Source organism: Seriola dumerili, unplaced genomic scaffold, assembly GCF_002260705.1.
Source record: "Seriola dumerili isolate Sdu_G_001 unplaced genomic scaffold, Sdu_1.0 BDQW01000002.1, whole genome shotgun sequence".
Lineage (NCBI taxonomy): Eukaryota > Metazoa > Chordata > Actinopteri > Carangiformes > Carangidae > Seriola > Seriola dumerili.
In genome coordinates this window covers 10,466,683-10,493,580 of record NW_019174257.1, presented here as the reverse complement: position 1 = coordinate 10,493,580, position 26,898 = coordinate 10,466,683, and the positions used below count along the sequence as shown (strand labels likewise).

General features: G+C 38.2%; 2 protein-coding genes across 3 annotated transcripts; one reads left to right on the top strand and one right to left on the bottom strand.

The window, feature by feature from the left end:
* Positions 1 to 504: 504 nt before the first annotated feature.
* On the top strand, positions 505 to 19,178 carry LOC111218687 (G-protein-signaling modulator 2-like). Its single transcript, XM_022741142.1, has 15 exons — positions 505 to 707; positions 8,526 to 8,747; positions 8,986 to 9,121; positions 9,501 to 9,640; positions 10,999 to 11,122; positions 11,384 to 11,499; positions 12,207 to 12,362; positions 13,232 to 13,340; positions 13,624 to 13,789; positions 14,122 to 14,219; positions 14,693 to 14,878; positions 15,858 to 16,020; positions 16,791 to 16,976; positions 17,070 to 17,185; positions 19,000 to 19,178. The coding sequence occupies exons 2-15, from the start codon at positions 8,527 to 8,529 to the stop codon at positions 19,165 to 19,167; spliced, it is 2,085 nt and encodes a 694-aa protein (XP_022596863.1). The 5' UTR covers positions 505 to 707; position 8,526; the 3' UTR covers positions 19,168 to 19,178.
* Positions 19,179 to 20,376: 1,198 nt separating this feature from the next.
* LOC111218765 (mucolipin-3-like) lies at positions 20,377 to 26,504 on the bottom strand. 2 transcript variants are annotated; one of them, XM_022741339.1, is made up of 15 exons: positions 26,349 to 26,504; positions 25,746 to 25,772; positions 25,210 to 25,433; positions 24,960 to 25,127; positions 24,401 to 24,554; positions 24,198 to 24,273; positions 23,992 to 24,088; positions 23,509 to 23,608; positions 23,224 to 23,336; positions 22,308 to 22,457; positions 22,038 to 22,139; positions 21,378 to 21,500; positions 21,003 to 21,209; positions 20,687 to 20,817; positions 20,377 to 20,468 (listed from the first exon to the last, which is right to left on the bottom strand). In XM_022741339.1, the coding sequence occupies exons 3-15, from the start codon at positions 25,429 to 25,431 to the stop codon at positions 20,429 to 20,431; spliced, it is 1,683 nt and encodes a 560-aa protein (XP_022597060.1). In that variant the 5' UTR covers positions 25,432 to 25,433; positions 25,746 to 25,772; positions 26,349 to 26,504; the 3' UTR covers positions 20,377 to 20,428. The 2 variants fall into 2 exon arrangements, with proteins under 2 accessions (XP_022597060.1, XP_022596988.1); XM_022741267.1 differs by lacking the exon at positions 25,746 to 25,772.
* Positions 26,505 to 26,898: the final 394 nt, after the last annotated feature.

Genomic DNA, 26,898 nt, shown 5'->3' with positions numbered 1-26,898 from the left:
TTGAACCAGTACTGACTGGTATCTGAGGGGCTGAATGAAACTACCATGTGTAGCCTATTGGGGGGTCAAATGGGGTCCAACAATAAATGTTTGCCCAAGGGCTCCCTGGGAAGTTAATCCAGCTAACTTTTAACAAGCTAACTATTTCACTGCCCTGATTTTGTTTGAATATTTTTCAAAGAAAACAGAGCATTTGTGTAATTTAGCGGCTGTTATTTGTGTGTATTTTAGTAAAGAAGTAGCAACGAGCCACTACGTGCTGCAGGGGGCGGGAGAGACCTTCAAATGTAAGTGATACGTCGAGACCATGTCTAATGAAGTCAGGTCATTCACCATGTTGCTGTTTAAGAGGTGAACGTCCATCAGCGAGGACCTTCAACTTTTCCACGCCCCCTTAACGTCAGATTTATAGCCTGTATTTACCGTTTCGATTGGTCGATCAGGCGCGTATAAGCGGCAACGTCGACATTTCCGACTGCACTTGAAAGCAGCAACAGTTGAATCCTAATTGGAGTCAGATTTTCAGTGCGAGGAGTGGCTACTTCAACCCGAGACAGCGGAGTCATCCTCCTCCACAAGGGCGAGGGAGTAGTTGGTTAACTGTAAACATCTGAGTGAAAAGATTAGTTTGGAAGCTTTTGAGTTGATTAACATTTCTTTTGAAGCTGGAGCCATGTCTGTGGTGTATTCGCGTACTTCAGTTTGAGGTAGGTGAAATAATTACCTGAAATGTTTTGGCGTCAGTCCTGTTGCTGTGCCCCTCGGTTACTTCTGACTTTAGCGAGCTTATTTTACTCACTTTCCAAAAAGCCTTTCGTCTTTTGTTACAAAGCCGTCATCCGTGTCGACTTCGTCTGTATGTCAACAGACTGAAACGTCTGCCCACTCAATTGCCTGCTGTGTAGTCAGACAACAAACATGTGATGGCATGTTCATACTAAACTGACTCATTTCCAGCTTTCTAGTGGTGAATTTCCCAAACACTCATCCCCAACAAGGCTGTGTCATGAAGAGGCTTCTGACCTGAACTAAAAACGTGACTTGCAGCTTCCCTATTCTCTCTGAAGAAAATTGTCAGAACAAAAGGATTTTGTAATTTTAGTTCACAAAAACGGTAAGACAAGTTTCTTTGTAGTTTATATAATTTAAAGAGCATTAAGAAAAGACACGCAAAGCAATATAAATAGGATTTAAAACTGTAAAATGAAGCAGAAGGTTCAAATAACCTTAAATTAAATAAATCAGATGATAATCTCATGTTTATCTTAAACAATGCAGTGGCAAACAGAGAAGTATTTTAAAATAACTTGAGAGTTGGAGTAGGTCTCAAGTTTTCAGGGAATGTGCTCTAAATATGCAAATGCTCGTTCTCTATATATAGTTTGAATCTGGGGACAATGAGCAGACCTGTCCCAGATGACTTGAGAGGTCTGGATGCTTCAGACTGATCAGAAATGTGTTAATTGCAGGTCTTAAATCATCTGCTCTCATTTATTACAGTAAACGAGTAGCCTTACAAAACATAAGATTGATATTCTCCTTTCACTTCATGATGAAGCATCCTCCACCAGTTTAGAAAGACAATAATTAGAGTAGCCCACAGTTACAGTGTTGCTCAGTTTAAATTTTCTTGTGAGGCTCTTTTCCCGTGTAGGGTTAGGGTTAAGTCTCTAATGATGGTTTCTCATAAGTGTGCTTCAAAAGAAAATATGGTTATCACTGTAGCGAGCATCTCTTAATTGAAGAGGGATTGGTTGGGTGTGTTCATATTGAAATGCTTATGGTTTAGGAGCCACATTGGGCCTTTTATCCTCAGCGCATGTGACTAAATAACCCAGAACAAAGAGCTTCCAACGAGTTGTTTCATACTTGTGTTGTGGTACATTCATGTAGTTTCCACCCAAGTACCTTCCCTTCTGCTGAAGTACAAAAGTTAAGTAACAGTAAAGTAGAAAGGTGAGTAAAGTAAAGTATAAATTGGCACCTGGCACAACAGTGCTGTGCCAACTCACTCGTGTGTTGGTCATGGTTCAGTCATTGACACATATTTGTATGACACATAATTACTCCTTCTTTATTTACAAAATCTTCACAACACACCATTCCTCCCAGCCATTCAGAGGAGTTAAAGCAAACAGATGATATTTACATTAAATTCACACCAATTTAGATTTATAGAGAATGAATCAAAAGTAAAAGGGCAAGTATTTCGTTGCAGTTTCTTTCTTAATGGTCACATTTCTCATCTGTAAATTTGTCTTTCAGTTTCTTGTAAAACTATTGTTGGATCTCACATGGTTAGAGGTAGTGAAAATGAAAACTATAGAGCTGTTGATAACACACATATACATATGAAGTGAAAAGTTTTGAAAAGCAATCTGCAGTTTTTTAATCTGAAGTCGGATTGACTTTTTTCTTTACTTTGATAACTACAACCCAATTCTCAAACACCATTGGGAAAAAGATAATGCAAAACATTCAGACGGATCAAAAAGAGAAGTTATTGTTTGTCAAATATGACAAAGAGCGCGACTCAGTGACTTTGAACATGGTGTGATTGTTCCCTGCATCACACACAGCGGCACCCTTGGGATTTTATTTATTTATTTATTTATATTTTTGCACTTCACTGAGTGGAGTTTATACAAAGAATGATGCAATCAACAAAATCAAGCAGTCAGCTGGACTTTTTTGGCCAAACACTCTGTGAGATCACAGGAGGATCGACTCATTCAGGCCAACAGAGAGGCAAACAAGTCCACAACAGCTCAGTGCAACGGTATGTGCAGAAGAGATGAAAACAAAGAGCTCACAGTCTGAACACGATCACTGAGTGGGTAAAACGCTGCTTGGTCTGTTGAAGCTACAGATTCTGTTTTGACATGGTCGTGGGAGTTTGGGCTCAAACAGCTTGAAGACTTCCTACATTGTTTCAAGGTACAAGCTGGTGAAGCTAATGTGGGGTTTCTTGTCACACACTCTGCACTGTACTGGCAGGTGAACATCATTTGAATGCAGCAGTGTGTCTAAGCACGGTTGGTGATGAGCCACAGTCTGCTCCTTTTGGAACGGATGCTTCCAACAAAATAGCCATACATCAAGTTAATATCCTTCGTACTACTAGCTTGTGCTGTGTTCTGTATATTTCAGTATTTAACAAAGGTGGGAGCTAATGGTTATTTTTCACTATTGATTAGTCTGCTGATCATTTTCTCAAACTTCTTTTAGTCTATAAGATAGTGAATTAACCAAGAGCACAAGTTTTGAATTGTTGCCAATTAATGCTTTATTTATTTATTTATTTAACTGGAAGGTCTCTTGAGATGCATCATCTCTTTTACAAGAGAGACCTACCCAAAATGACAGCGTAAAATAAGTGTCACAAAGTTGCATGCCAGCACACATCAACACATATAACAAAGCACAACAGAACAGAACAGGACCTGAGATACAACTTCAGTGTTTAAAACAGTTCCATTCCTCATGAAACAGTTTTCTGTCAGCTAAGCAGTTAGTCCACTAATAATTTTTGCTCTAGAAATTTATGGCAGCTTGAGCCGCAGTTGAAATGATTAAGCCGTGGAGCATTGCTGATTCAAGTGCATTCCCATCTGCATCCTCTCCAAAGTACTTAATTGTGTTTGTTTTCACTAATGAATTAGAATATGCTGAACACATGACAATGAGTGTCAGTGAGTGTTTACTCCTGCTCCCCAGCTCCGGTTTCAAGATGAGAGGAGTGATGGAGAAAGTGTGGCGGTTGAATTCTCACATTGTTCCATGCATGGCAGCGTTCAGTCTTTCCAGACCACTCTGACATATGTCACTGTGTAGATTTCTTCTTTTTTAAATGTTTGTTTTCCCTGTCGCTCGGCAGGCGAGAAGGATGCCTCATGTTTTTCCTCTGGCTGTGTTGGTTAGGACTGCTGAGCTGACTGTCATGTATGGCAGTGTTTTTCTGCACTGTGCGCAGGACAGGGAGTATTTACTTCATGTCCGCCAGAGGTAGGCTGTATGTTTACAGTGTCTGATGTGTGAGGTGTAACGTAAAGGGTCGTATGGTCATTCTATATTTTCTGATCATGAAATGACTGTAAAAATAAAGTTGAGCAGTAAAAGTATCTGAAAATTGGCCAGAATGATTTTCCACAGAATATTTATTATGTGTAGGAGCTGAAATAATTAACAAATCAGTTCAAAAGTTAATCGGCAACAATTTTGACAATTGATAATAATGTATAGTAGTAAATGTTTAAGCCAACATCCAAAACTTAGTGGTTACAGCTGCTCAAATATGAATTAGTCTTCTGTGAAATTAGGAAAAGTAATCAGCAGATTAATAAAAAAAAATTATGAAAATAAGTGTTAGGTGCAGCCTAATATGATATTGTTAATTTCTAAGGAAATATCAGACATATAATTCAATATATCAATATACTATCTGTATATAATATCTGTACTTGCTTTTTATTTGTATATTTACAAATATCTGTGAGGATAAGGAACAACAGTGTGTTCTGCGGCAGCAACGTGACACCTTATTGTCCAACACATGAATGATCCTGAGTAGACTGCGGGAGGTCCTCACTGACCACAGTGTAAATATTTCATGACACAAGTGAAACAATTGAAAGAATTGGAACCTGATTGCTGATTGTTTTACATTCATCACTCATGCAATTGTTTCCTTTTTTAATATTGATATTTAAAATAATAATATTTGTGCTGGTGAAGATTATTTTCCAGATTACTGTCACATTATTAAGCATTTCTAGTAGTTTTTACTAGTGTTTAATTGGTGACATAGGTGTATAGATATAGATATATTAAACCAGTTATATATTTATAGAAAGCCTTGAAAGTTGATATATTGCGTCACCACAAATGAATTACTCTCTGTCAGTTTCTGAGAACAATCTGATAACAAGATACCTGCTGGTCCAGTGTTAAGCAGTAGAGGCAATATCTTTTTCAGATAGGAGGAAGCAGGAAGAGGTTAGGTATGTTTTTAAAATTTTGTTGCCCACCCACAAGTAAAAGCTGTGACTCTTTCTTTCTCTTTGAGTAGCTGTTTGGGAGAGATGTATTTAGAAAGCATGATTATCTCATATAACACTTTCCTGTTCTTTAAGGTTGGGTTATTCCCAATGTTTGCACCGGTTATATAACAGCTGATCTGGCTTTTGGTCAATTGAGGTGGCAGCTTTAATGTCACATGGCCTGTAGCAGTCCTGACATATTGTTTCTTGCCCTAGAGGGCACATTGACTAGACTTAGTTAATTCAGACAAGTGGATTTCTCTGGATTGGCTGCAGCTGAGTTACTATAAGCTTTGCAGAAAGGATTGGTAGTGGTGTGGTGTGAATTTATTTCTGGCTTTCTTTTTTCTAATACATCAGAATGCCGTCCCTGTGGGATTTACTCCAAGAAATTATTGAGAATTATAGAAATCCAAGCATGAATAACCCATCTCATTAAAATATATATTGTTATGCAGGTAAATTATTTTTGAGGAGGAATTATTTTCAACAGAGGATATTTCTACCATCTAGGCTGCCTGCTGAGTGATTATTTCATGGAGTGTTGAGCAAATAGCCTTAGAGTTCACTGGAGCCACTTGTGGCTATAATTACCATTGAGGTCTGGCCTAATTGGATGTGACACCCACCATCAGGCGGCTTAGAAATGCAGGTTACCAATGGCTAAGTGATAGAGAAATTCAACAGTCAGCTAAATTTTGCAACCTAGCTGAGCACTCTCTCGTTCATGTCTGCATGGTAACAACTTGGTGTTAATCTGTGTTCACCTAAACAAAAGGTCTCTGACCCTGGCACCTGACTGCTGAGGTCGACGTGAACGCTGAGCGGATTAAGTCCTTTGTTTTGCTGTTACCACAAGTTAGCAGGGCGCTCTAGAGAAAGGCAGCAGATCCAAGGGAGCTGTGTTTTCTTTATTCTTATGAGACCGGGACACGGTGGCTTGTGTGCGTTATGTGTATCCACATGAAGGAAGATGAGGTAAAGGAAGTTAAGCTGAAAGAGCTGTGTTTGCTCCAGATCGAGAAGCTTGAAATGTCCTTCGTGTCAAACTGTCTGGAGTGCATCAGAATGGGGAGACGCAACAGGTATGTGAGCGTGGGCATTAGTAAGTCACTTCTTCACATTGACCGGAGGTGATGAATCATCTAGTTAGATGTCAGGAAGCATGTTCATTTAGACACAGGAAACAATGTTTTAATCTTTAAATGGCTTAAGAGTACCGGCACAGTCAGGCCCATCCATCCATAGGTTTTATAACATGCTGACATACTTTCATGGAAATGCTGTCCAGAGAAAAGCTTTGAGCACCGATGAAGGTTTCTGAAGTCTCTGCAACATCTTTTTGAAAGAAGGTTCCAGCTAAGATTAAATACTTATTTTTATAATATGTGAATTATATGAAGCCGTATTCATCATTGGTACATGACATTGACAGGATAACACGCATATTAGTCCTGTAAATACAACATTGTCATTTTCTGGGAGGGGCTGACCTTAACCCAATCTTGAACTAATGCCTAAAGCTTTGGTAGAGTTTATTTTTTTTGGGGGGGGGGAGAAGTGCTCAAACAGCCTGTTGGAGGCTAGAAGTTAACCCCTATTTGTTTTTGATGGTTGACATCACCAAACCTCAAGTCATAAACCTGTGATTATTCAAATGAAAATACATGCAGTTTGTTTTCATGTGATCTGAACTCAAAGCATGACTCAATTCAAATGATATCTTAAAAACCTAGTTGGCATTTTTAATTTCTTTACGTTGAATTCCGTAAACATAATGTCTTTTTAGCTCCAGAGAAGTAAGGTGCTGTTGGTCTAAATTTAAGATTAGTCGGCCAGCATTATGTACATTAAGCTATGGAAATTTTAGATTTAAACTTTAAAACTGCGTCCTACAAATGAACTACATGGTGATTTTCCTTATTACCGGTCCTGCAGATGTGAATCGTGTGCATCGATGCATGACTGGATTTGTTTTACAATCTTATGATGTAATCTCACACTTTCACTCATGTTTCAGTTTTTTTCCGTTACTGGTGGCTCAAAGCTCACAAAAAAAGGGATGATCTTATTTCTTAGAAAGGGTGTGGAGGAAATAAAATGGTAGTCCTTACCACAGACACATCTGAGTTTACTTTGTGTTCATGGTTAGATGTGAGGCACATACTTTAGTTCCAGGGTAAATATGGCGTTTTTAGGCCTCAGTGCTCGTGACAGACAGGAAATGCTCCGTCCTATTTTGGATTTATAGTTCTTGTCTGTGCTTTCACAGGGTCTGGAATTCTCTCTGCTTGACATATGGTGTTCCTCTGTCTGTTATATGAGTAAGTTGTAAGAAAAGATGGAGGGCTTGAGAGGAGCTCATGTGATCATTCATTCAAGTGATCTGTCAGGTTTATTGGCTTAATCCAAGGCCCTGAAGAAGCTCCTGTGTTGATACATTTGCAGTGTTTTTTGATTATGAGTAATACCACTGTCTTTTTGTCATTTTAGGACATTTCTGAGATGAATGGATTGTTGTTCAAAATTGTGCAGAAACAATTAGATGAATCATAGATAATTGTCTTTTAGGTAATTCATCTAGCAAAAATAATATGTATGGTGTCTTTTTCTTACAAATTTTCACTAGTTCCAGTTTTTCAAATGTTTTTCTTTTTTTTAAAAAAAAATAACATTTCAAGGTGAATATTTATTTTCAACTGCAGATCATACGATCATCCATGTCTCCAAAGTTATGATTAGGAGGAGGAGAAATGTTAGAGACAAATCTGTAATTTTATAAATTAAAATTGTAATGGTCCCAGTTTCCAGTGCCTTTTTTAAATCTTTTTTTCCTGTCCTCATCAGAGCTGCAGTGGTTAGTCAATTAATCAATTAGTTGATCAACAGATAAATAATCTAAAAGGGAAAAACCTTTCTGGTTTCCTTTTATCGTCTATGATCATAAACTCAAATAAGACATTTAAAGACTTAGGGCTTCAGGAAGCAAGGATGGACATTATTCACTATTTTCTGATGTTTTATCGACCAAATGACCAATCATTTATTTGAGAAAAATAATCGATAGGTTAATCAATATGAAAATAATCACTAGTTGCAGCCTTAGTTCTCATAGAACAGGATACATGTAATAAAAAAATAAAAAAAAGAGGTGCTAGAAAGACGGTTATGGCTGTGACAAAAAGGAATCATACCTACTTTTGACATTGCTGCCCAGCATGTTATTCTGGCAGTTTTGGCTCACATATTGTGTCTGTGTGCAGCTTATCACATACCTCCAGGTGTACTAATTTATCTCCCTTGATCCTGTGTTTGGCCTAACTTCATTTATCCAGTTAATGGTTGTGTTGATCACATTCAGTCTTTGTGAAACAAATTTAGAGTGAGGCAAATTTTAAATCCTCTTGATATTACAAAAAGTATTTCAAAGGATTTCATAAAATAGAATTCACTCTCACTTCTCACAATGATCCCACTTCCCTGCAGGATGGAGTCATCATGTCTGGACCTGGCTCTGGAAGGTGAGCGGCTCTGTAAGGCTGGTGACTATCGGGCCGGTGTGTCTTTCTTTGAGTCTGCCATCCAGGTTGGAACAGAGGACCTTCAAATCCTCAGTGCCATCTACAGCCAGCTGGGAAATGCCTACTTTCATCTACAGGAGTATAATAAAGCCTTGGAGTACCATCGGCATGACCTCACACTTACCAGGTGAACAGTTTCACAACCTTAATAGTAATTTGTTCCAAAGCCACATCCTCCTTTCCAAACCATTCTATTGGCCCCCCACCCCATGATTAAATAGCTCAACACGACCCCACTATATTGCTTCTTGCAGTTGTAAATTACTGTCTTGCCTCCTGTGTTTTCGTACTAATACACTCCAGTAATCCACTAATACTGCGGTCTAATTATTTCCTGCTGCTTCTTTTCTCCTTTGCAATCCCAGAACGATTGGAGATGAACTTGGTGAGGCCAAAGCCAGTGGGAACCTTGGGAACACATTAAAGCTTTTAGGACGGTATGATGAAGCAGTGGTTTGTTGCCAAAGACATTTGGAAATCACGAGAGCCATATATGATAAGGTGGGTCAAGTTCTAGTGATACTTAGAACTACAACATAGAGTAATTTAAACAAAACATTCCTGCAGTTCTTTTTATTTTAGCAAACAGAGAGTGAATAATTTTTCACTGTTCTGTAAATAAAAAGTTCTGTCAGTGACTAAAAGGCTCATTTACCTTGATCAGAATAAAGGGATCCAAATTTGTTACATAACATGTTCTGCAGCCACAAAACAGTCTGGGTATGCACGATGACTGCCGAGCTCCGGCGTAACAACATCTAGAATAGTTTGCCATCCCCCATGCAAACAAGCAGGTCTGCTGTCAGTATATTTTAAGTATATAATTATAACAGTGGTCACTGTGGTTTCCATCTGTGAAAATCTTGTGTGCGTGCTGTAGGTTGGGCAGGCTCGAGCGCTGTATAATTTTGGGAACGTTTACCACGCCAAGGGCAAGAGCATCTGCTGGACTGGAGCAGAGCCAGGAGAGTTCCCAGAGGAGGCCAGGATAGCCCTAAGGAAAGCTTCACAGTACTATGAGTGAGTTGATACCACTGTTTACTTCAAAACATTGACTTTGTTGTTGTTTTGTTTTTATTGTGAAAGCCCCGAGGAATGATACAAGCGAACTAATATAGCTAATATAACTAAAAATATATATATATATATATATATATATATATTATAATATATATATAATTGTGTGTGTGTGTGTGTGTGTGTGTGTGTGTGAGATAGTGTCGGTGCTTCAAGTGAAAAGTCACAGGTTTGATCTCCACAATAATCACTTATCAAAAAGTCCTTGAGTAAGGTGCTGAACTCCCACCTGGTTGTAAGTTGCTTAAAATTGAGTTTTAGCCAAATGCTTCAGATATTAATTGTTGTCAGATGTGAACAGTTTTGTTGAACCCAGTCCACTGCAGCCTCAGCTTTTGGCTGACAGGAGTGGAACCCATTGTGGTCTTCTGTTGTAGCCCATCCACCTCAACGTTCAACGCATTGTTCATTCTGAGTTGCTTTTCTGCTCACCACAGTTGTAAAGAGTGGTTATTCGAGTTACCATAGCCTTTCCGTCAGCTCCAAACAGTCTGGCCGTTCTCCTCTGACTTCTCTCATTAACAAGGCGTTTCCCGTCTGCAGAACTGCTGCTAACTCTGTCGTTTTTGTTTTTCACAAACTCTGGAAACTGTTGTGTATGAAAATCCCAGGAGATCAGCAGTTTCAAAAATACTCAAACATCTGGCACAAACATCATGCCACAGTCAAAGTCACTGAGATCACATTTTTCCCTATTCTGATGTTTGCTCTGAAATTGACTGACGCTTGTGACCCATATCTGTACGATTGTATGCACTGAACTGCTGCCAAGTGATTGGCTGACTGGATAATTGCACGAATATGCAGGTGTACAGGTGTTCCTAATAAAGTGCTCGGTGAGTGAACAATATTGAATGTGAAGGTTCATTCTTGACCTTGTCTGTCGTCTTTCAACTTGCCTTTTTCGGGAGCTTTTAACTACATATTACAGTCTTAGTGGCTGGAGTTGCTCAGTTGTCATGGAGTTGATTCAATCGTCATCACATGACCTCAGAATTTAACTCTGGTCATATGCTAACAGGGTTGTATATCGAGGGAGATTATAACCCCTGTTTCTGTTCAAAGATGGTCTTTGGCGTTGAATGTGGATGGCCATCCCCCCAAAATTAATCTTAACTAAAGGTACTCTCCCTTTTAGTTAAGATTAAACTATATATTATATGTAGCTCAGTTAATTCAGCACACGGAAACCAAAGGAAATGTTTGGTGTTGCATGGCCTGAAAAATTATCCTGAAAATGTTAAATGTATCTCAAGAGTTGTACTTGAGGACTTCTGTGTTGTTCTCCTTTTTTCTCAAAGAGCAAACCTGTCCCTGGTGAAGGAGTTATGCGATCGGGCAGCACAGGGCCGTACCTATGGGAACCTTGGTAATACTTACTATCTGCTGGGAGATTTTGAAACTGCCGTAGCTGCGCATGAAAAGGTAGGTGGCAAACTTCTACTGACAGACAAAATTACTGTATGTCTTCAGTGTCTGCTCTACAGCACCTGCTTCACATTGAGTTTTGAGAGCCATGCAACAGTTTTAGTTAATACATAATAAAGAAAATATGAGTTTTTATCTACAGACATTTTTAGCATTTCTTGTCTAATGTCTGTGAAGGTTGTCTTCCCTGTCTTGATTTACCTCAGTGTTTTCTGTTAATCCTGACCTTAATGACCTACTGTTTGTCGTGTTTGGCAGCGGCTACTCATCGCTAAAGAGTTTGGGGATAAGTCTGCTGAGAGGAGGGCCCATTGTAACCTTGGCAATGCTCACATATTCCTCAGCCAGTTTGAAGTGGCAGCGGGTCATTACAAGTGAGTAAATCTGAGGCTCAAGGCCTCCTTAACCTCATAGTTGTTACTTGCAGATAGCTCTCCAAGTGATCATGATACTTGGACAAGCTTCTTGATGATGTTGATTTTCATTTCGTCACTGTTTTTACATTGATGCTGAAATGCTTTTTTTCTGTTTTCTTTGTACTGTGAAAGTGACATAAGCAAGAACATTTAATTACACTTACAACCATAAATCAATTAGAGAAGAGAAATCACATTAAATTTAAATGAGCTGAGTTGGAAATTGATTCATTACACCAGCTGAGTTTTGTTGGCAACAATTTATTTAAAGGCCCCTATTTAGCATTCATAAGCAGTTGATAAACATTTACACACAAATGATCCTGAGAGATACTTACAACTACAAACTATTTGTGTGTTACAAACCATTTATTAAATGTTTGTCTAATGTTTTTAAATGCTAATTAGGGGGAGGGGTTTTGGTCATATGAATAAGACAAACGCAACGTTTTGAATACAACAGTTTTCCAGAACTACCACAGAGTTGTGTACAGGCATATAGTTGTTCAGAAGCAGCAGTAACTGATTAAATTCAAAGGTTTTCAATCCCATACTCCAGCAATTTTTCCAAGAAGCCCTTGGAAAGAGAGCAGATAACCATCATTCTCCTGCACCCACCCTAGACATTCTTTGACCTTCTTCCTCCTCCTCTGTTTTGCCCTCAGGAGTACTCTGCAGCTGGCCAGGCTTTTGAAGGACAGAGCAGTGGAGGCCCAGGCCTGTTACAGTCTGGGCAACACTTACACACTACTGCAGGACTATAAAAGAGCCATTGATTACCACCACAAACATCTGGTCATCGCTCAGGACCTCAACGACAGGTATCGGCTATAAAAGCCATTTTCCTGCCAAAGTAGCCTTTGAAGTATAATTGGCATGTACAGTTTGAATGCGGGTGGCCCCTGATCTAATCATTTGCTAAAATTTGGTGGTTTTACTGCTAACACCCATCAAGTCACAGGTAAACCATTAAGCTACAGATGCTGCAATGTTGTCTTTGGAAAAGAATGGCAAAAACAACTTCACAACACGTCAGTATTAGACATAAAAATAGGACTTTGTATTTACAGATTACAACTTTCATCCAAAAACATGATCTACTTTTTCCACAATTGAAAGTTGGCTCCACCTCGATCAACTCCCAATATTAAAAGGCTGCTCATACAAATGGATGTAAACGGATATAAACTGAACTGACATACATGATCAAAAGATGTATGCCAGCATGATTCAACTTTTTTTTTTTTTTTTCACTTTCGAATGAAGTCAGTTTACAGCTCTGCTGACAAAGCAGTGCACTAATTTGTCGTGTTGGCGTACTTCTCTATTTTTTAAAGTCAAAGGAAAAAGAAGCAGGATTTCTGGTAGTCTAAACTTGCACAACCTCAGCCAGTCATTTAAGTCATGTTTAAGGTATAAAATGGGATGTAATAGGAGGAACAGAGGGAGAGTTCTTAAAATCCCATAACTATTGGTTTTGAAAGTGTCTATTTACCTCTGTAAATAGAACAAATGGATTCTTATATGAAATAATTAAATAAATAAATATGACCAACTACTGTTGTAAAATGAGCTTTGTTTTCAGTTTTTTGTGATTGTACTATGTGATAGTTTGATGAATGCCGTTCCCATTCTTGCATAATCTCAACTGAAGCTGCTCGGCCTGTTTTTCCTCTGTGTGTCACTGCAGAGTTGGTGAAGGAAGAGCTTACTGGAGTCTAGGAAATGCCCACACTGCCCTGGGGAATCACCAGCAAGCCATGTACTTTGCTGAGAAACATCTGGAAATTGCCAAAGAGGTGACTGTTTACTGTTTACCTCCTCTCTGAGTCTAATCTGCAGCTGCCATCAGGCAATATCCCCATCTACTGGTTGTATGGTGAACAGCAGAGAATATATATATATATATATATATATACAGTAAGGATTTTATGGACATACAGTAAGGATTTTATGGACATACAAGTCACAAAGCCAATGCAAAAAGAGTAATAGTAATAATGTGCTTTGTATTTTTTTTGTATTCATATGCTTAAATTAATCTTTATTCACATTAACTAACTGATGTTTTCAATGGTTCAGACTGGAGACAAAAGCAGTGAGGTCACAGCCAGGATGAACTTGTCAGACCTTCGTCTGGTTGTAGGCCTGAAGTCCAACTCCAACATCCACCCCAGCATCTTTCGCAACCCAAATACTAATAGCTCCGCTCTGCCAGTAAGCTACCAGGTTTACCCAAATCTCTCAGGTAATTTCCACTCCTCAGAATAGTCTGTTATTTTCATGACACTGACGAATCTGTTGCAATGATCCATTACACTTGTGAATCTGTGTAACTGCGTTTTTAGCAGCATGTTTGCCTTTATAAAAAAAAAAAAAAAAAAAAAAGTATTCTCTTAAAGCACACATTTCAGATATAAAACTCTGTGCGAGGGAAAATCTATTTTCCATCTATCTATCTTCAGAGAACAAAGTCTGTGATGCTTTGTTAAATCACTGTTGCACTGTAGTTGCAAAAGTGCTGTATAAATATTTTTTGAAAATGTGGCCACTCTGTTGAATTTTCTATCTTTGTTTCAGGGGTGAAGTCTCCACCGAGGATGAGAGATAGTGCAGAGAGCCTGGAACTGACTCAAAGTTTTGACAAAAACCAACCTGGAGATTCACCAGCACAACCAGTATGTACAGTGTAAAATAACTTCACAAGGCAGAAACACTTGTGATGTGTGCAGTGTGTTTTTTAGTCTAATGCATTTGAACCCAGTGAAAGTTGCTCTGTCTGATTTTAAAACCTATTGTACAAATTAAATGGTTCAACTGTTTACTTTGCATACACATATCCAAAATTGCCCCAATTTGTACTTGACATAAAAATCTAGCTTGTAACATACGAAGCTGCCTGTAAGCTCTACTCCACTCAAATTTTTTTTAATATAATTAATTTATGAGAAAATTTTGGTGCATACAGTAGCAACAGTAATTGTAACAATGTAAAATAAATGTTCTACAGACACCTTCATAGACACGTAAAACATTTTGTTGCGTAAAATAATGATCAATTTCCCTTTTATCCCAAGAACCTGTTCAAACAACCTTTTTAAAATGAATCTGTCAGTGATGTTCAATTAAAATGATCAGTCTGTATGCACAGGACTGGGATGAGGATGTGTTCCCTGGGTCTTCGAAAAACAACACAATCAAGGCTTCCACTAAGCTCTTCCTCTTCCACCGACTGAAAAGCAAGAAGCACAAGAACAACAAGTCATCTCCTAAAGAGCAACATGAAATCTACACCAAGCACACAACTCCAGAGCTGGACACACCAGTGTCTATTAAGGTATTTCTAAATACAGTAGATTGTCCAGCCTACTCATAACATCCCAGGAACCCACAAGAGTCTTATGGGCAATAATGATTCAACCTCAAGAAAAAGTTGAAAGTTAAAAATGTCTCAGCCTCAACCCAAACGTACAGTATTACAACTGTGGAAAGAAATAATGTGGAAACTTGCGATCATCGTTTCTAACTCATGTCTTCCAAACAAATGTCAGACACCAGTGCGCGTAAAGGAAAGTTAAGTCAGTTTCAAAATTAATAGTTAATTTTTATCAAATGAAACTGCCTTTTTAAATAATTCTGAATTCTTTACACTCGTAATGAAAATTGTTTGACTTCTGAGTGTCCCGTATCTTAAATATGCAGTGAAGAAACTTTAGAAACTCCACAGCAAAATTTAGCTTTTACCTTTTACCCTATTTAAGGTTTATTTTTTTTTATTTTTTATTTTTTGATTTAAGGTAAACAGCTGACATGTACTGCACTCTCTATTAACTGTCTGTTTTGGAGTATATCTGGAGCCTTTGTGAAATGTTGCTGCATCGTGCTGTTGTAAATATTTTTGGATTATTTGCTTAGAGAATGAATAGGGTAATCAAAATGAATCTGATTTAAACAGGACTGCAACAAACCATTATTTCTATCATTGGTTACTCTAGCAATTAACCTTTAGCTACAAAATATCAGAAACTGAAAATTGCCCATCACAATATCCCTGAGCACAATGTTACATACTACTTTTTAGTAGTATAAAAAATACAAATCCACTTATTTTAGAACTAAAATTTGCCTCTATAAGAAGATAATCTGTCCATGTCTGTGCTGTTGTCCATTTCTTTTCTGTATTTTCATTGTTATTATTAAAAGCCAGTCAACTAGGTTGATTACTGTTATTATCTGAAGCCTGTCTACAATGTTATTAAGTCTATATGTTTCACTGTTTCACCAGTATTGTTTTTTTTTTTTTTTTTTTTTAATAGCCAGGATCCTGGGACACTATTGGAGAGGACGGCTTTTTCGACCTCCTCTCTCGTTTCCAGGGTAACAGAATGGACGACCAAAGGTGCTCTCTACTGGATGGCCAGAGCCATCTCCCTGCCCATTCCTCTCCCTCCTCCACCCCACCTGTAGCAGAGAGGAAATGTGAGTCGACCCCCTGTGTTTTCATCTGTGTTCACACCATATCCACTTAAAAATACAATTTCCAGACTTACTTTTCAAGTCTTTTCTTAGGTTAATTTTTTTTCTTCATTAGAGACAAGCCAATTAAGTGATCATATCTGGCAGGATGGCCGATCAGTTTCCCCTTTATGGTGTGAATGCAGCTTGTCCATGAATGTGTCCTTTACATATTAAATGTTGTGAAAATAACTTAAAGGGATGCTCCGCCCAAAATCTTTTATTTGAATATCAATCACCCCTTCTGGCCTTGAGAGTTCCATGTAAAAGGTTTGTGGTTTCATCTTTCACTGAGCACATCAGCCTCCATGGACCTTTTTTTTTTTTTTTTTTTTTTGATACTTTTTTTTTGATACTTTTTGTCCATCCTGAAATAATGTTTCTATTGTACTCCTCTGTAACAGCCATGATTCCAAGTGTATCACAGTGTTTGTGCTCCATGAAGGACAAAACTACTTTTATTTTACAGCCAACTTTCAAGTCTGTGGGGAGTATTTGACGCTCAGAAGGTAGATTATGGGCAGAGGGTTGCTTTAAGTTCCATAGAATTACTGTAAACCATGAACATCTCATCCTTCTCAAACTCTTTGTCTCTTTTTCTTGTATTTACCCATTACAAAATCTGAATTAAATGCTGGGAAAAGGAGAAAACGACACAACTCACTGTTCCCAGCACAAGCCAACGTTTTCCATTTGTTACAAATGACCCGGATAATAATTATCTTTACTTCTAGCTATTTCGGAGTGCGAAATACCATTGCAGGATCCTGGTCATTTCCTGGAGCTGCTGGCCAGCTCCCAGGCCCGTCGTCTGGACGACCAACGAGTCAGCCTGAGCCATTTTCCTGGCTTACGTCTCAGCACCTCCAGCCCGCCTCGTACACCCTCCACCTCCAGCACAGACCAAGTCCCCCCACAAGGTGACTAAATAATACGAGGCATTTCCCAGTTTTGTCATCTCCCTCAGTATCACTGCTCACATCGTGACTGATGCTTGTTTTTTTTCCTCCCAGCCCCCATCTCCAGTACAGATACCCCTCACACACCCTCCCTGTACAGTTGCCTCGAGGCCAGCAATGAGCAGCCTGAGGGGGACGATGTCTTCTTCGACATGCTAGTTAAGTGCCAGGTGAGGAAAATAAATCTAGTATATTGTATTATATATTGTTGTATCACTATTAAAGTGTCCATAGCAAATAGTGTTTCCCACATTAAAGATAAACATTTTAGTAATGTTTGTTTTACTGGTCTATAATTTCATAGAGGTTCCCTAGGAAGAACTACATAGTTTGTTAGCATTTATGGAGAGAAATACAAATTTCATTTGAAGAGCGGATCCACTAAAAGCTAAATATTTTTATTTAGTATGAATTTATTATTAGAAACTTTATTCTCCATGTATGTTGAGTTGTATGTTTCCCTGTGGGCAGATTTTATATTTTTCTATGCTGATATGACCTGCTGTGCCTTGACTAAAAGACTCAAGTTTACACTAAAAGCTCATTTACTGGAAGTGCACTAGTTGAACACTGTCTCCATTTTCCCTATAATTAGAACCACATTACGCGATTCTTTCCAGGACATTTCTCTGGAATTATTAGGGGAATGATTTGGAAATTAAAGACCAGTAAACTGAAGCTTTATCTACATTCTTTTCAGCCACTTCTCTGAAAGTCATAGATACTTTCCTGGAGAGCAATAAATCCACCTATTGTAAATCTTTTTCTGTTTAGACAGCGGGTTTGAGGGAAACTATGCAGTTTTTGCAGGGTTCAATTGGCAGAATTTCAAAAGCATTATCTTTGTGCATTATTTTATGTCTGAACTGAGCCCTACACATTTTTTGCTTTGTGTATTTTGACTCAGTCCTGAGGTTTTTTTTTTTTTTTTTTTTTTTTTTTTTTTTTTTAAATGATTGTTTAAATGATTAAAATCACTGAAGAAAAAAAAACTACCTGAAAACACCCAGTGTGTCACTGGTATATTATGACCAAGCATTCAGCCGATTACATATATAAACAAGGCCTGCACAGAATCGGTCACCAGTGATCACTGTCTGGCTCAGCATAATACACGACTTGCTGCGGTGTCACATCGACACAGGCGGTGATAATCTCATGAGATCAAGTGGCTACAGTTTACAGAGCCAGGTGCTGCAGCTGCTCTCGACTCACTGCTCAGTGCATGATGGGAAACAATTGGCTTTATCCTGAGCCAAGTGCTCATTTGTTTGATCAACAAGATTCTGTTGCACATGGATGCTTACATTTTCTGCACAATTGTATAAATTCAGAAGTTTCTTATAGCTTAGTTTGAACTATGGAGATTTATTCTTTCAACAGAATCAATTATGTTGTATTACAATCAAATAAATAATCATGTTAATGTAAATGTCTCGACTATTACACAATGTGTACAAACAATGGGCCACATTTGATTGTTTAAGATTTTGAAGAGCTACAATTTTTGTAGTTTATCATGAATAAAAAAATGGACAGATGGATGTTTAGATTATAACTATTGTGAATTAAGGAAAATTTCTCATCTTTTATGCATGCTTGTTTCCTATCTTGAATGGAGTAACTTTAAATTGTCTGATCAAGGGCTGCAACTAATTATTCTTTTTATCATTGTTTAGTCTATAAAATGCCAGAAAACAGTGAAAAATTCTCATTGCAATTTTCAAAGTTTTAGTTGACATCTTCAAAATATTTTGTCCAATGAACAGTGCAAAACCCAAATGTATTCCATTTACTGTGATATAAAAAGCAGTAAACCCTCACTTTAGTGAATTTTGTGCCTGATAAATTAATCCATAAAAACAGTTTCAATCTATTTTTAACTTATCATTTCAGCCCTACAGCGATTCATAAACGGCTTCTTGTACCAGCCTCAACAGTATTGGCTAATATAACTGTGCTGTCTATCTCTACAACGTTTTAGGGCTCCAGACTTAACGACCAGAGATGTGCTGCTCCACCTTCTACAACTAAGGGACCAACTGTTCCAGATGAGGATTTTTTCAGTCTCATCCTGCGTTCTCAGTCCAACAGGATGGAGGAGCAGCGAGTCCTGCCGCCCCCTGGCGTTACCCAAGCCAAACCAGACTGACTCCACGGAGTGATTTGTCATCTTATCTCTTTTGTAAGCCACAAGTCATTTGATTCCTGCCTTTTGGGATTGTCCTGACAACATTCCTGTGAGACTGCCAAGAATACAAGGAACTCTTTAAGGAATTAGGCTTTCAAATATTAAGAACTGGTCATTGCGACTGTAAAATCATGGGAAATTTAGGTTTTCAAGACTTATAAACTTATTTTTAGATAACTTACAAGGTCTATGGGTAGTCACTACCTTAGTTTTTAGTGGTGACCCCTGCTGGCTGCGTTTATGAGAGATCTCAGTACTGATGATGTCTGTCTGCTCTGGAGGCTTGCATCAAGTCGCTCATACAAATTGTGGTTTAGGGTTGTTTATTTGCTTGGACTAAGAGCACTGTAATCCAAGGACAAAAGCCAAACTGAATGGATTTCTGCTTCATGATGATGGACAAGAGACATTCTGTGGCCCTCTCTGATACGTTCTGCAGTTAAGCAAAGTTGAACATTGCATGGCTTGGTTTGAATTGACCCCAGACCTCTAACAATAACTCATCACAGAGGGTCAAGTGACAAGTCATCTTTGGTTAACATCCATTGCTACTGCTACACTGATGACAAGTGGAGCCATTTATGGAACCTGGGTCTGGATATTGCTTTTAAAGACTGTCAATTTTACATTGTTAAAAGGTTGCACGGGTGGAACATTACTACCGTGAACTGAAATGGGATTTTTCTTCTTTGTAACAACAAGATTTTACAGGTGATTAACTTGTGTGAGCAAAAAAAGAAATGTTATTTTAGCTTTTATATTAATAAATTCTCCTGACTTGGAGAAATAAAATCTCATGAATTTACAGCTTATTTATTTAACCTTGAGTCATTGTCTTCAACATTAGGATCCTTCCACGTGACATTTTGCTTTTGAAGAACGATACCATCTCAGATTTCAGTGTCAGTCTTTTTTTCATTTACATATAAATATGAATTTGTATTTACAAAGTGTCCTCTGTATTAGTGCATCATAAAGACGAGACTTAAGCGTCTCGGTTTTTTCAGCTCTAACCTTCATGGTCACTGGGGTTCAGTCTTTTCAGCACTGAAAAACTTCTCCTTCACATTAAATCAATCACCTGAGCAAACTTACTGGTGCCTACTGGTAAAGAAAAAAAAATTTAAGACCCTCTCACCTGCTGAATATAACAGCATAAAAGGAACGTTCGGTTATAGTTTTCTACAATATAGCCTTTCAATATCTCCACATTAAAGGCCAGCTATGCCTCTGAAGTCAGCGTCTCTTGACTTGTCCTGCACCTGAAGGGAGAAAATGGGTGGACTTAGATTCCATTCAAGATGTTATATCTAGTGACTGCACAGAGTATTAAAAAGTGCTTTAACACATTGCACTTGTATCTCCTGTTTTATGTGCAAATAAGGCATACCTAAACGGTTTACTTCACCACAGTCGAAGCTGTTTTATCACAAAGGATAAAGAGTCTCAGGAGTAACGTGGAATGGACATCTGGTCTTACCTGTTGACGCAGCAGTTCAAGAAGCAGCTGTTGTTCTTCTCGAGTCTGTATAGCCCAGAGTTTGGCAGATCTTTACAAACTGACAAGAATTTTTGCAGCTCTGATGTCGGGGTGCCACTTTGCTGCTGTTGCTAAATGAAACAAGTGAGAAATTGACAGTTTCAGTCAAAACATTTAAGGGTTTTAAGCATCTTTTCCTACAATGAAACATTCAAATTAGACTATGTATAACGATGAAATTCAGAAGTACATACATAATCTCCAATTAAGTACAGAAAATAAAAATGACCACTAATAATGAATGAGTGACATTTACCTTGATGGTGTCGTAGGTGTCGGTGATGATCGTAATGAAAAGGCTGAGGATCATGTAGATGAAGAGCGAGACAAAGGTATAGAGGTAAACCCTGCTGAAAACCCACACCAGGCTGCTCTTCTGCTTCATGTTCTTAAAGGTGGGAAACATGTCGTCTCCGTTGATCAGAGAAAACAGACACTCCGACACAGTGTTTAAGGTCCGGAACTAAAGCAAAAGGTCAAAGAGGAAAAATGTTGGGTGAGAGGTGTGATGATTATTTTAATTATATGTCCTCATGATTATTGGCTGTTGAAATGGGATAAAACTAGAGTTTAAAATGTTTTCAGTTAAATTCTGCAAACTTTTTCTTTGTATTATGCAAATAGCCCTTGCCTTCTCATGATACGGGCCTATGACGATCCAGCCACAAAAACAATAACTCAGGTAGATGATTCCAGCACAGCAGATGAAACGGATAACATTTGGGAAAGCTGCCCTGAGTGTCAGGATGAGAATCTGAAAATAGCCACAGAACACATGGTAATAGAACTGAAAAATGTACACTAAAGACCAGTATCTGAAAACCACATGAAGGAATAAATTTTCTCTTTGACAATATAATCAAGTTAAAGAGTTCTTATTTTCTGGTAATTAGGTGTAATCATCATGAATGAGCCTCATAAAAAACTTCCAAAGGGGATTTTAAATAAAAATCTATTTATCTCTTTATGTGATGCCAAGGTTCACTGCTTTACGATAAGTGCAGAAAATATTTAATTGTTTGTGTTTTATACACTAAATCATGTTTACACGGAAAAAGTGCCTTCTTCAAGAGGGAGGATGTTTGTTCAAATACTGGCAGATCTACATGAAAAACCAAGAAATCCCTTTTTCAGAGTTTTACACTCAGTTTTCAAAAACATATACAGATAGCGAAAAGAGCAAAAACTGTTAAATGCTACTTTTGTATTTGCACTGTATGAGATCTTTGTTGTAAGCAGTGTGGCATTTGTGATGCTGATGTCCTGTATTTGATAAATAATCTGGTCTTACATTATACTTGCTAAAGTAGCCCATGTAGCGGATAACCCCAATCCAGACGAACATGGTGCCTGTGCCGAGGAAGATGCTGCAAACATCATAGCTTGTGAGGATCTAGAAGAAATAGTGCAAGATTCAAAACACTGTCTGAGCTGAATCAATACATCAACATGTGCATTATAGGCAGCAGCTATTATTCTGATGAAGTTAAAAGTAATGAAAGGCTCTGCAATTTACACTGACTGGAACATGAATCAGTCTCACTGATTAAATCCCCATTACCTTAGTCTGGATCTCTATCTTCATAATGGAGCCAATGATGGTCAGTGTGTCGCTGACAATGATCAAGATGTACCAACCGTTCACAAACTCCAACTTGTCTGACAGTGAGACTTCTTTACTGCAGTGGGTTTTGCAGTAGAGTGTGTACTCCTATTAAGCACAGAAGAAATACATGTCATGTCATTTCACATCAAGGACGCCTAAACTGACACAAATTAGACCACAGACTCCCATTTGATTTTGTCCCAGGGTCCCCCATCTGATAAGATCTTTTAGATATTTTATTACAGAAAGTGTTTGAAACCCATGACCAAAATAGTCATACATTCTGTCATTGTGTTACTGACGGATTCAATTATAATGAAAATAAATTATTCTCCTTTTTGCTGGAGACCCCCAGGAACCCCTGCAAGGACCCCTGGGGGGCCCACTGTTGTAGGCTGCTATAACGGAGATCAAAAAATAATAGAAAAAGTAATTGGCAGCAGAAAGGTCCCTCCCAGAAAGGTCACAATTTAAGCTGACCCTATTTGCTTCATTGAAGCCTCAGAAAATTATAGTCAAAATTAATTGGAAAATAGAAATATAGAGATGATATTTACACAAAACCAACACTGATATGACAAGTATGCTCTTAGCTGCTGTTGCATCCATAAATACTATACATTTTCATTAATGGACAAATTAAGTGAAGAAATGTCATAAGGAAGTAAAACTTACTGAGCATGTCGATGTTTTGCTCAAGACTGTTAAAAAATTGCAACTTCCATCCTTCAGTATTAATTACAAGGGGGTATAAAAGGTTTTTGGCACTTGGCTCCGCTTTATTAATACCAGAATGAACAGATATGTATCAGACAATCACACCTTACTTAGGTCTGAGCAAATAACTAAGTGGGATGACAAAAGTACTCACAAGCTGCAGTTGAATCCCATTGATCATTGAGCGTGCGCAGAGTGTTAAGGAGGTGATGCATGTTATAATGATGAGGCAGTCAAGCAGTACAGTCAGGTATATGTTTCTAGCAGCTGAGGGAACAGAAAAATTAAAATTACCCCATCTGAAGAGACAGAAGAACATCTTCAAACTGATTTTATGTGCAGCACAGACACAAGTCTCAAACTTTTAGAACAGCCATGATGAATCCCAGCAATACAGATGATTCCTTTGTATATTCTAAAATCAAGTCAGAAAACGTACATGCTCCAGTTACTTTCCAGTCTCTGCACTCGTTGATGTCTACATCATTTTCCAGGTCGACTTTTATCCTGCCACTGTGAGCTTGGTCGTTGAAAGTGATCTGTTAAACAGAGGACAGAAAATTTTCACAAAAGGCCTGCATTTGTATGGCCAACCCAAATAGCTAAACATTCACTTGCCAGGCCCTTAAGCTAACATTTAACTATGTAAATAGCAGGCGCTGTGTGCAAACATCCTTACTAATAGACTGCTCAGATTTGTGTTCTTAAAGTAGCTTCATTGAATAAACACAGGTTTCACACTGACTGTTTCCATTTTTCTTCATTGTCATTTAAACTCATACTGTATCTGTGCTGTGTGAACTTCTTGTTTAAACAGAAATAAAATGATCAGAAGTTCCATATCACTACTGGTAAAAAGACAAACGTCTGGTGTGATCCACTAGTGTTTACTGAGCCATGGGGAACAAGTCAAGTGACGTACAATCACAGTGAAGTCGTAGCAGTCTGGTAGCTCTCGATGTCTCACTGTCTGTAAATTTATGGCCTTGAGAACAAATGTGATCTTAACAGAGAGCATCCTGGAAGACACAAAAGGTACATGAACTGACAGTGGTTCTCATTTCAAGTACAAAACCAGGAGAGGAAAATGTTTTTGCATTAAAAAGATGAAAAATGTTTGGTACAAACCTTTTGAAATACAATTCAAAATGTGGAAGAAGTTCCCGCAATGACTGGTGATACATCGGATAAACTTTAAGGCACTCTGTTAAGCCACAACAAAAAGAAAAAGGCAACGTAAAACAAGAAATGTCAAATGTTTTGCCAAACAAACTCAATAAACCTGGTTGAGTATTCCATTTTCCATAACTCAAACAAACAATCTTGCATACCAGTTTTCACTTCGGCATCAATTTCAAAGGTCTCATTTCCAGGGTAGACGGTACCGTTCCTGTAGTACTCCTGACACAGTGACAGTGGACTGTAGACAGCACCATTTTTCTGATATTCATGATTGCCTACTGTGATGTTGTGCAGAAGTCCATACTAGAAATGACCAATTAGAATTTAAGTGTCAAGTTTGATGACAGTTTGACAAGAATTGTACATGGTGGGAAAGTCACTTTCTGAAAAGGTGAGTTGCAGCAGATTAGGTTGTTTAAGTAACTGTTTTATGACAGATTTATACAGTCATAACCAACTAAATGACTGAATCAAACGACATGAACAAAGTCTAATCCCATGACAAGATCTAGCTTGTCATGGGAGCTTGTAATGCTTTCTGGCTATATAAGCATGTAGAATGATAAAATTCCAACAATGATTAACAGTAACACTAAAGCAAAAGGAAAAGATCTACAGCATCATGACAAATGAATAATAAAAGTCATGCCTTCATGGTGTTTCCTGCTACCAACAGGAAATAAAAAGAAAATGCTAGCATTCATTTACCTGTTTAATGATGTAATCGATGTGATCATATACATCCTTCTGTCTGTAGACAGCATATGTTTCCATGCTTCCATCAACATAATCTTTCAAGAAAAGGTGCTTAAATGTCATTAGATTTTCCTCCTTGAATGTGACAACCATCTGGTTACTGAGCCCAAAAGAGACCAACTGACATGGGAAAAGACATTTGTTATCAGAGTGGTGAAACAATACAATTAACATCTGCTCAGATCATGTCTGAGAATACTACCTGGATGGTAATAATGGCAATTTTAATGATCTGCAGCATGAGTTTCCATGGTTTTCGTCCACGAGCGTGATACTTTTCACAGGGGTTCATAAAGTAAAATTTGATCTTCCTCCTGAGACACTCCACATTGTCCAGATTCTCCAGACACTGATGTTGGTGGTCTGCCCAGGGAGGGTGGGCATTTGTTTCATACACATCGTACAAGTGACTGGAATCCTCCATATCTGAAATGAATATAATATGTGTGACTTACATGCAAACTTTGGATATAAATTGGCATTACTGAGAAATGTGAGGAAACAAATGATTCAAAATTATTATTATTTATATTTTTGTACATTACCATGTTTTCCTTAAAAAACAAAGTGTGGGCCAAGGCTCAGCTTCACAAACAAGTCAGCGTTGATGGCTCTTTTTATGTTTATGGGCAAATGTATACAATGCAATGCAACCAAATACAATTGCCCTTCAATAAATCTGTTTATAGACTCTTTACACTGTGTCAGGAATATGGTGATTGACCTTTAAGATCTTACTGTTGTTGTGGCTGTTGCTGTATTGGACTTCATGCGATTTGTATTGTTTGTGCCAGCAATTTACATAGGTAAAAGGAAACAAAATTAGTTAGAATAGAAAGACTCCCTGCTATTATGAAATCCAATACACGTATTCCTTCCAAACTATGGCCCCCAAAAGCCTGAATAAACACCCAACAAAAACTTCAAATATAGGCTTTATTGCGAGACTGCTTTGCTGGATTGCATAAGACTGTAAGTGCACTTGATAAACTTTTAATTACTGCCGGGAAACGTACAGGTATTCTTCCTCTTTTCTGTTTCCTTCGAGGTAGATAGGTAAACATGAAATCACAAAGGCTACAAGTCTGCTTTATCATCTTTACCCTTATGAGAAATGGTAGTCTGTTGAGCAACTGACTGAGGAAAAGGAGGAAATTAAGTCAGGTGTACCAGAGCTTTGTTGAATAATACACAACAGCTCACGTTCTGAAGCCCGATCAGCTTCCACCATTTAAGCAAACTATCAAATATTCATTATTCATCGTGTTAAGAGTAATCATAGCCGGACCAAAAGTGAGAAGGGACGAAATGAAAAACAAAATGAGAAAGTAGGCTGCTTACCCAATGTCCCCGCAACAGATTAATCAACTGCTAATTGCATCCACCTGCGGTCCAAGGCACGAGCGAGTCCAAATGTCTTCGTCTCAGTTAAAATTGAAGACCTACTCAAATTGTCGCTTAAAGTGGAATTTCCAGGTGTGTGTGTCGTCCTGTCGGTTAAACTCCTTAAACTATGCCTGTGAATAGCTCAGGTAACTTTCTACGAAGTTGTAACGTCAATTTACAGCTGTGATCTGATTGGCTCTTGGAACTGTCAATCACCCCTCCCACCCCCCCACCCCCCCCCACACACACACACACACACTACTGTTACCCCTGACAACCTGACAGCTCCTCCACAACGAAAGTGTGGAGGAGCTCAAGCTACTATAAACTTCCGGTAAAGTGTATTTATTCGACTATAAACTAACTATACCCTCTCAGAAGGGAATATTCATTTGTTTGTCATACTGAATATTTAGTTTGTATCCATTTCGGATTTTAAATACTTTGACTTGTAATATTAAAGTGCTGTCGCTTATCTCGTCGGAGTGCCTTTACTGCCATAGTA

What these genes read in the sequence shown, in the direction of transcription:
- LOC111218765 (XM_022741339.1), bottom strand. Translation starts at nt 25,431, where the DNA reads ATGGAGGATTCCAGTCACTTGTACGATGTGTATGAAACAAATGCCCAC. An exon ending in TTGCCATTATTACCATCCAG is followed by an intron (nt 25,128 to 25,209) that starts GTAGTATTCTCA and finishes TTCCCATGTCAG; the next exon opens with TTGGTCTCTTTTGGGCTCAG. An exon ending in GCTACTTTAGCAAGTATAAT is followed by an intron (nt 21,501 to 22,037) that starts GTAAGACCAGAT and finishes GGCTATTTTCAG; the next exon opens with ATTCTCATCCTGACACTCAG.
- LOC111218687 (XM_022741142.1), top strand. Translation starts at nt 8,527, where the DNA reads ATGGAGTCATCATGTCTGGACCTGGCTCTGGAAGGTGAGCGGCTCTGT. An exon ending in CCGTAGCTGCGCATGAAAAG is followed by an intron (nt 11,123 to 11,383) that starts GTAGGTGGCAAA and finishes CGTGTTTGGCAG; the next exon opens with CGGCTACTCATCGCTAAAGA. An exon ending in GCTCAGGACCTCAACGACAG is followed by an intron (nt 12,363 to 13,231) that starts GTATCGGCTATA and finishes GTGTCACTGCAG; the next exon opens with AGTTGGTGAAGGAAGAGCTT.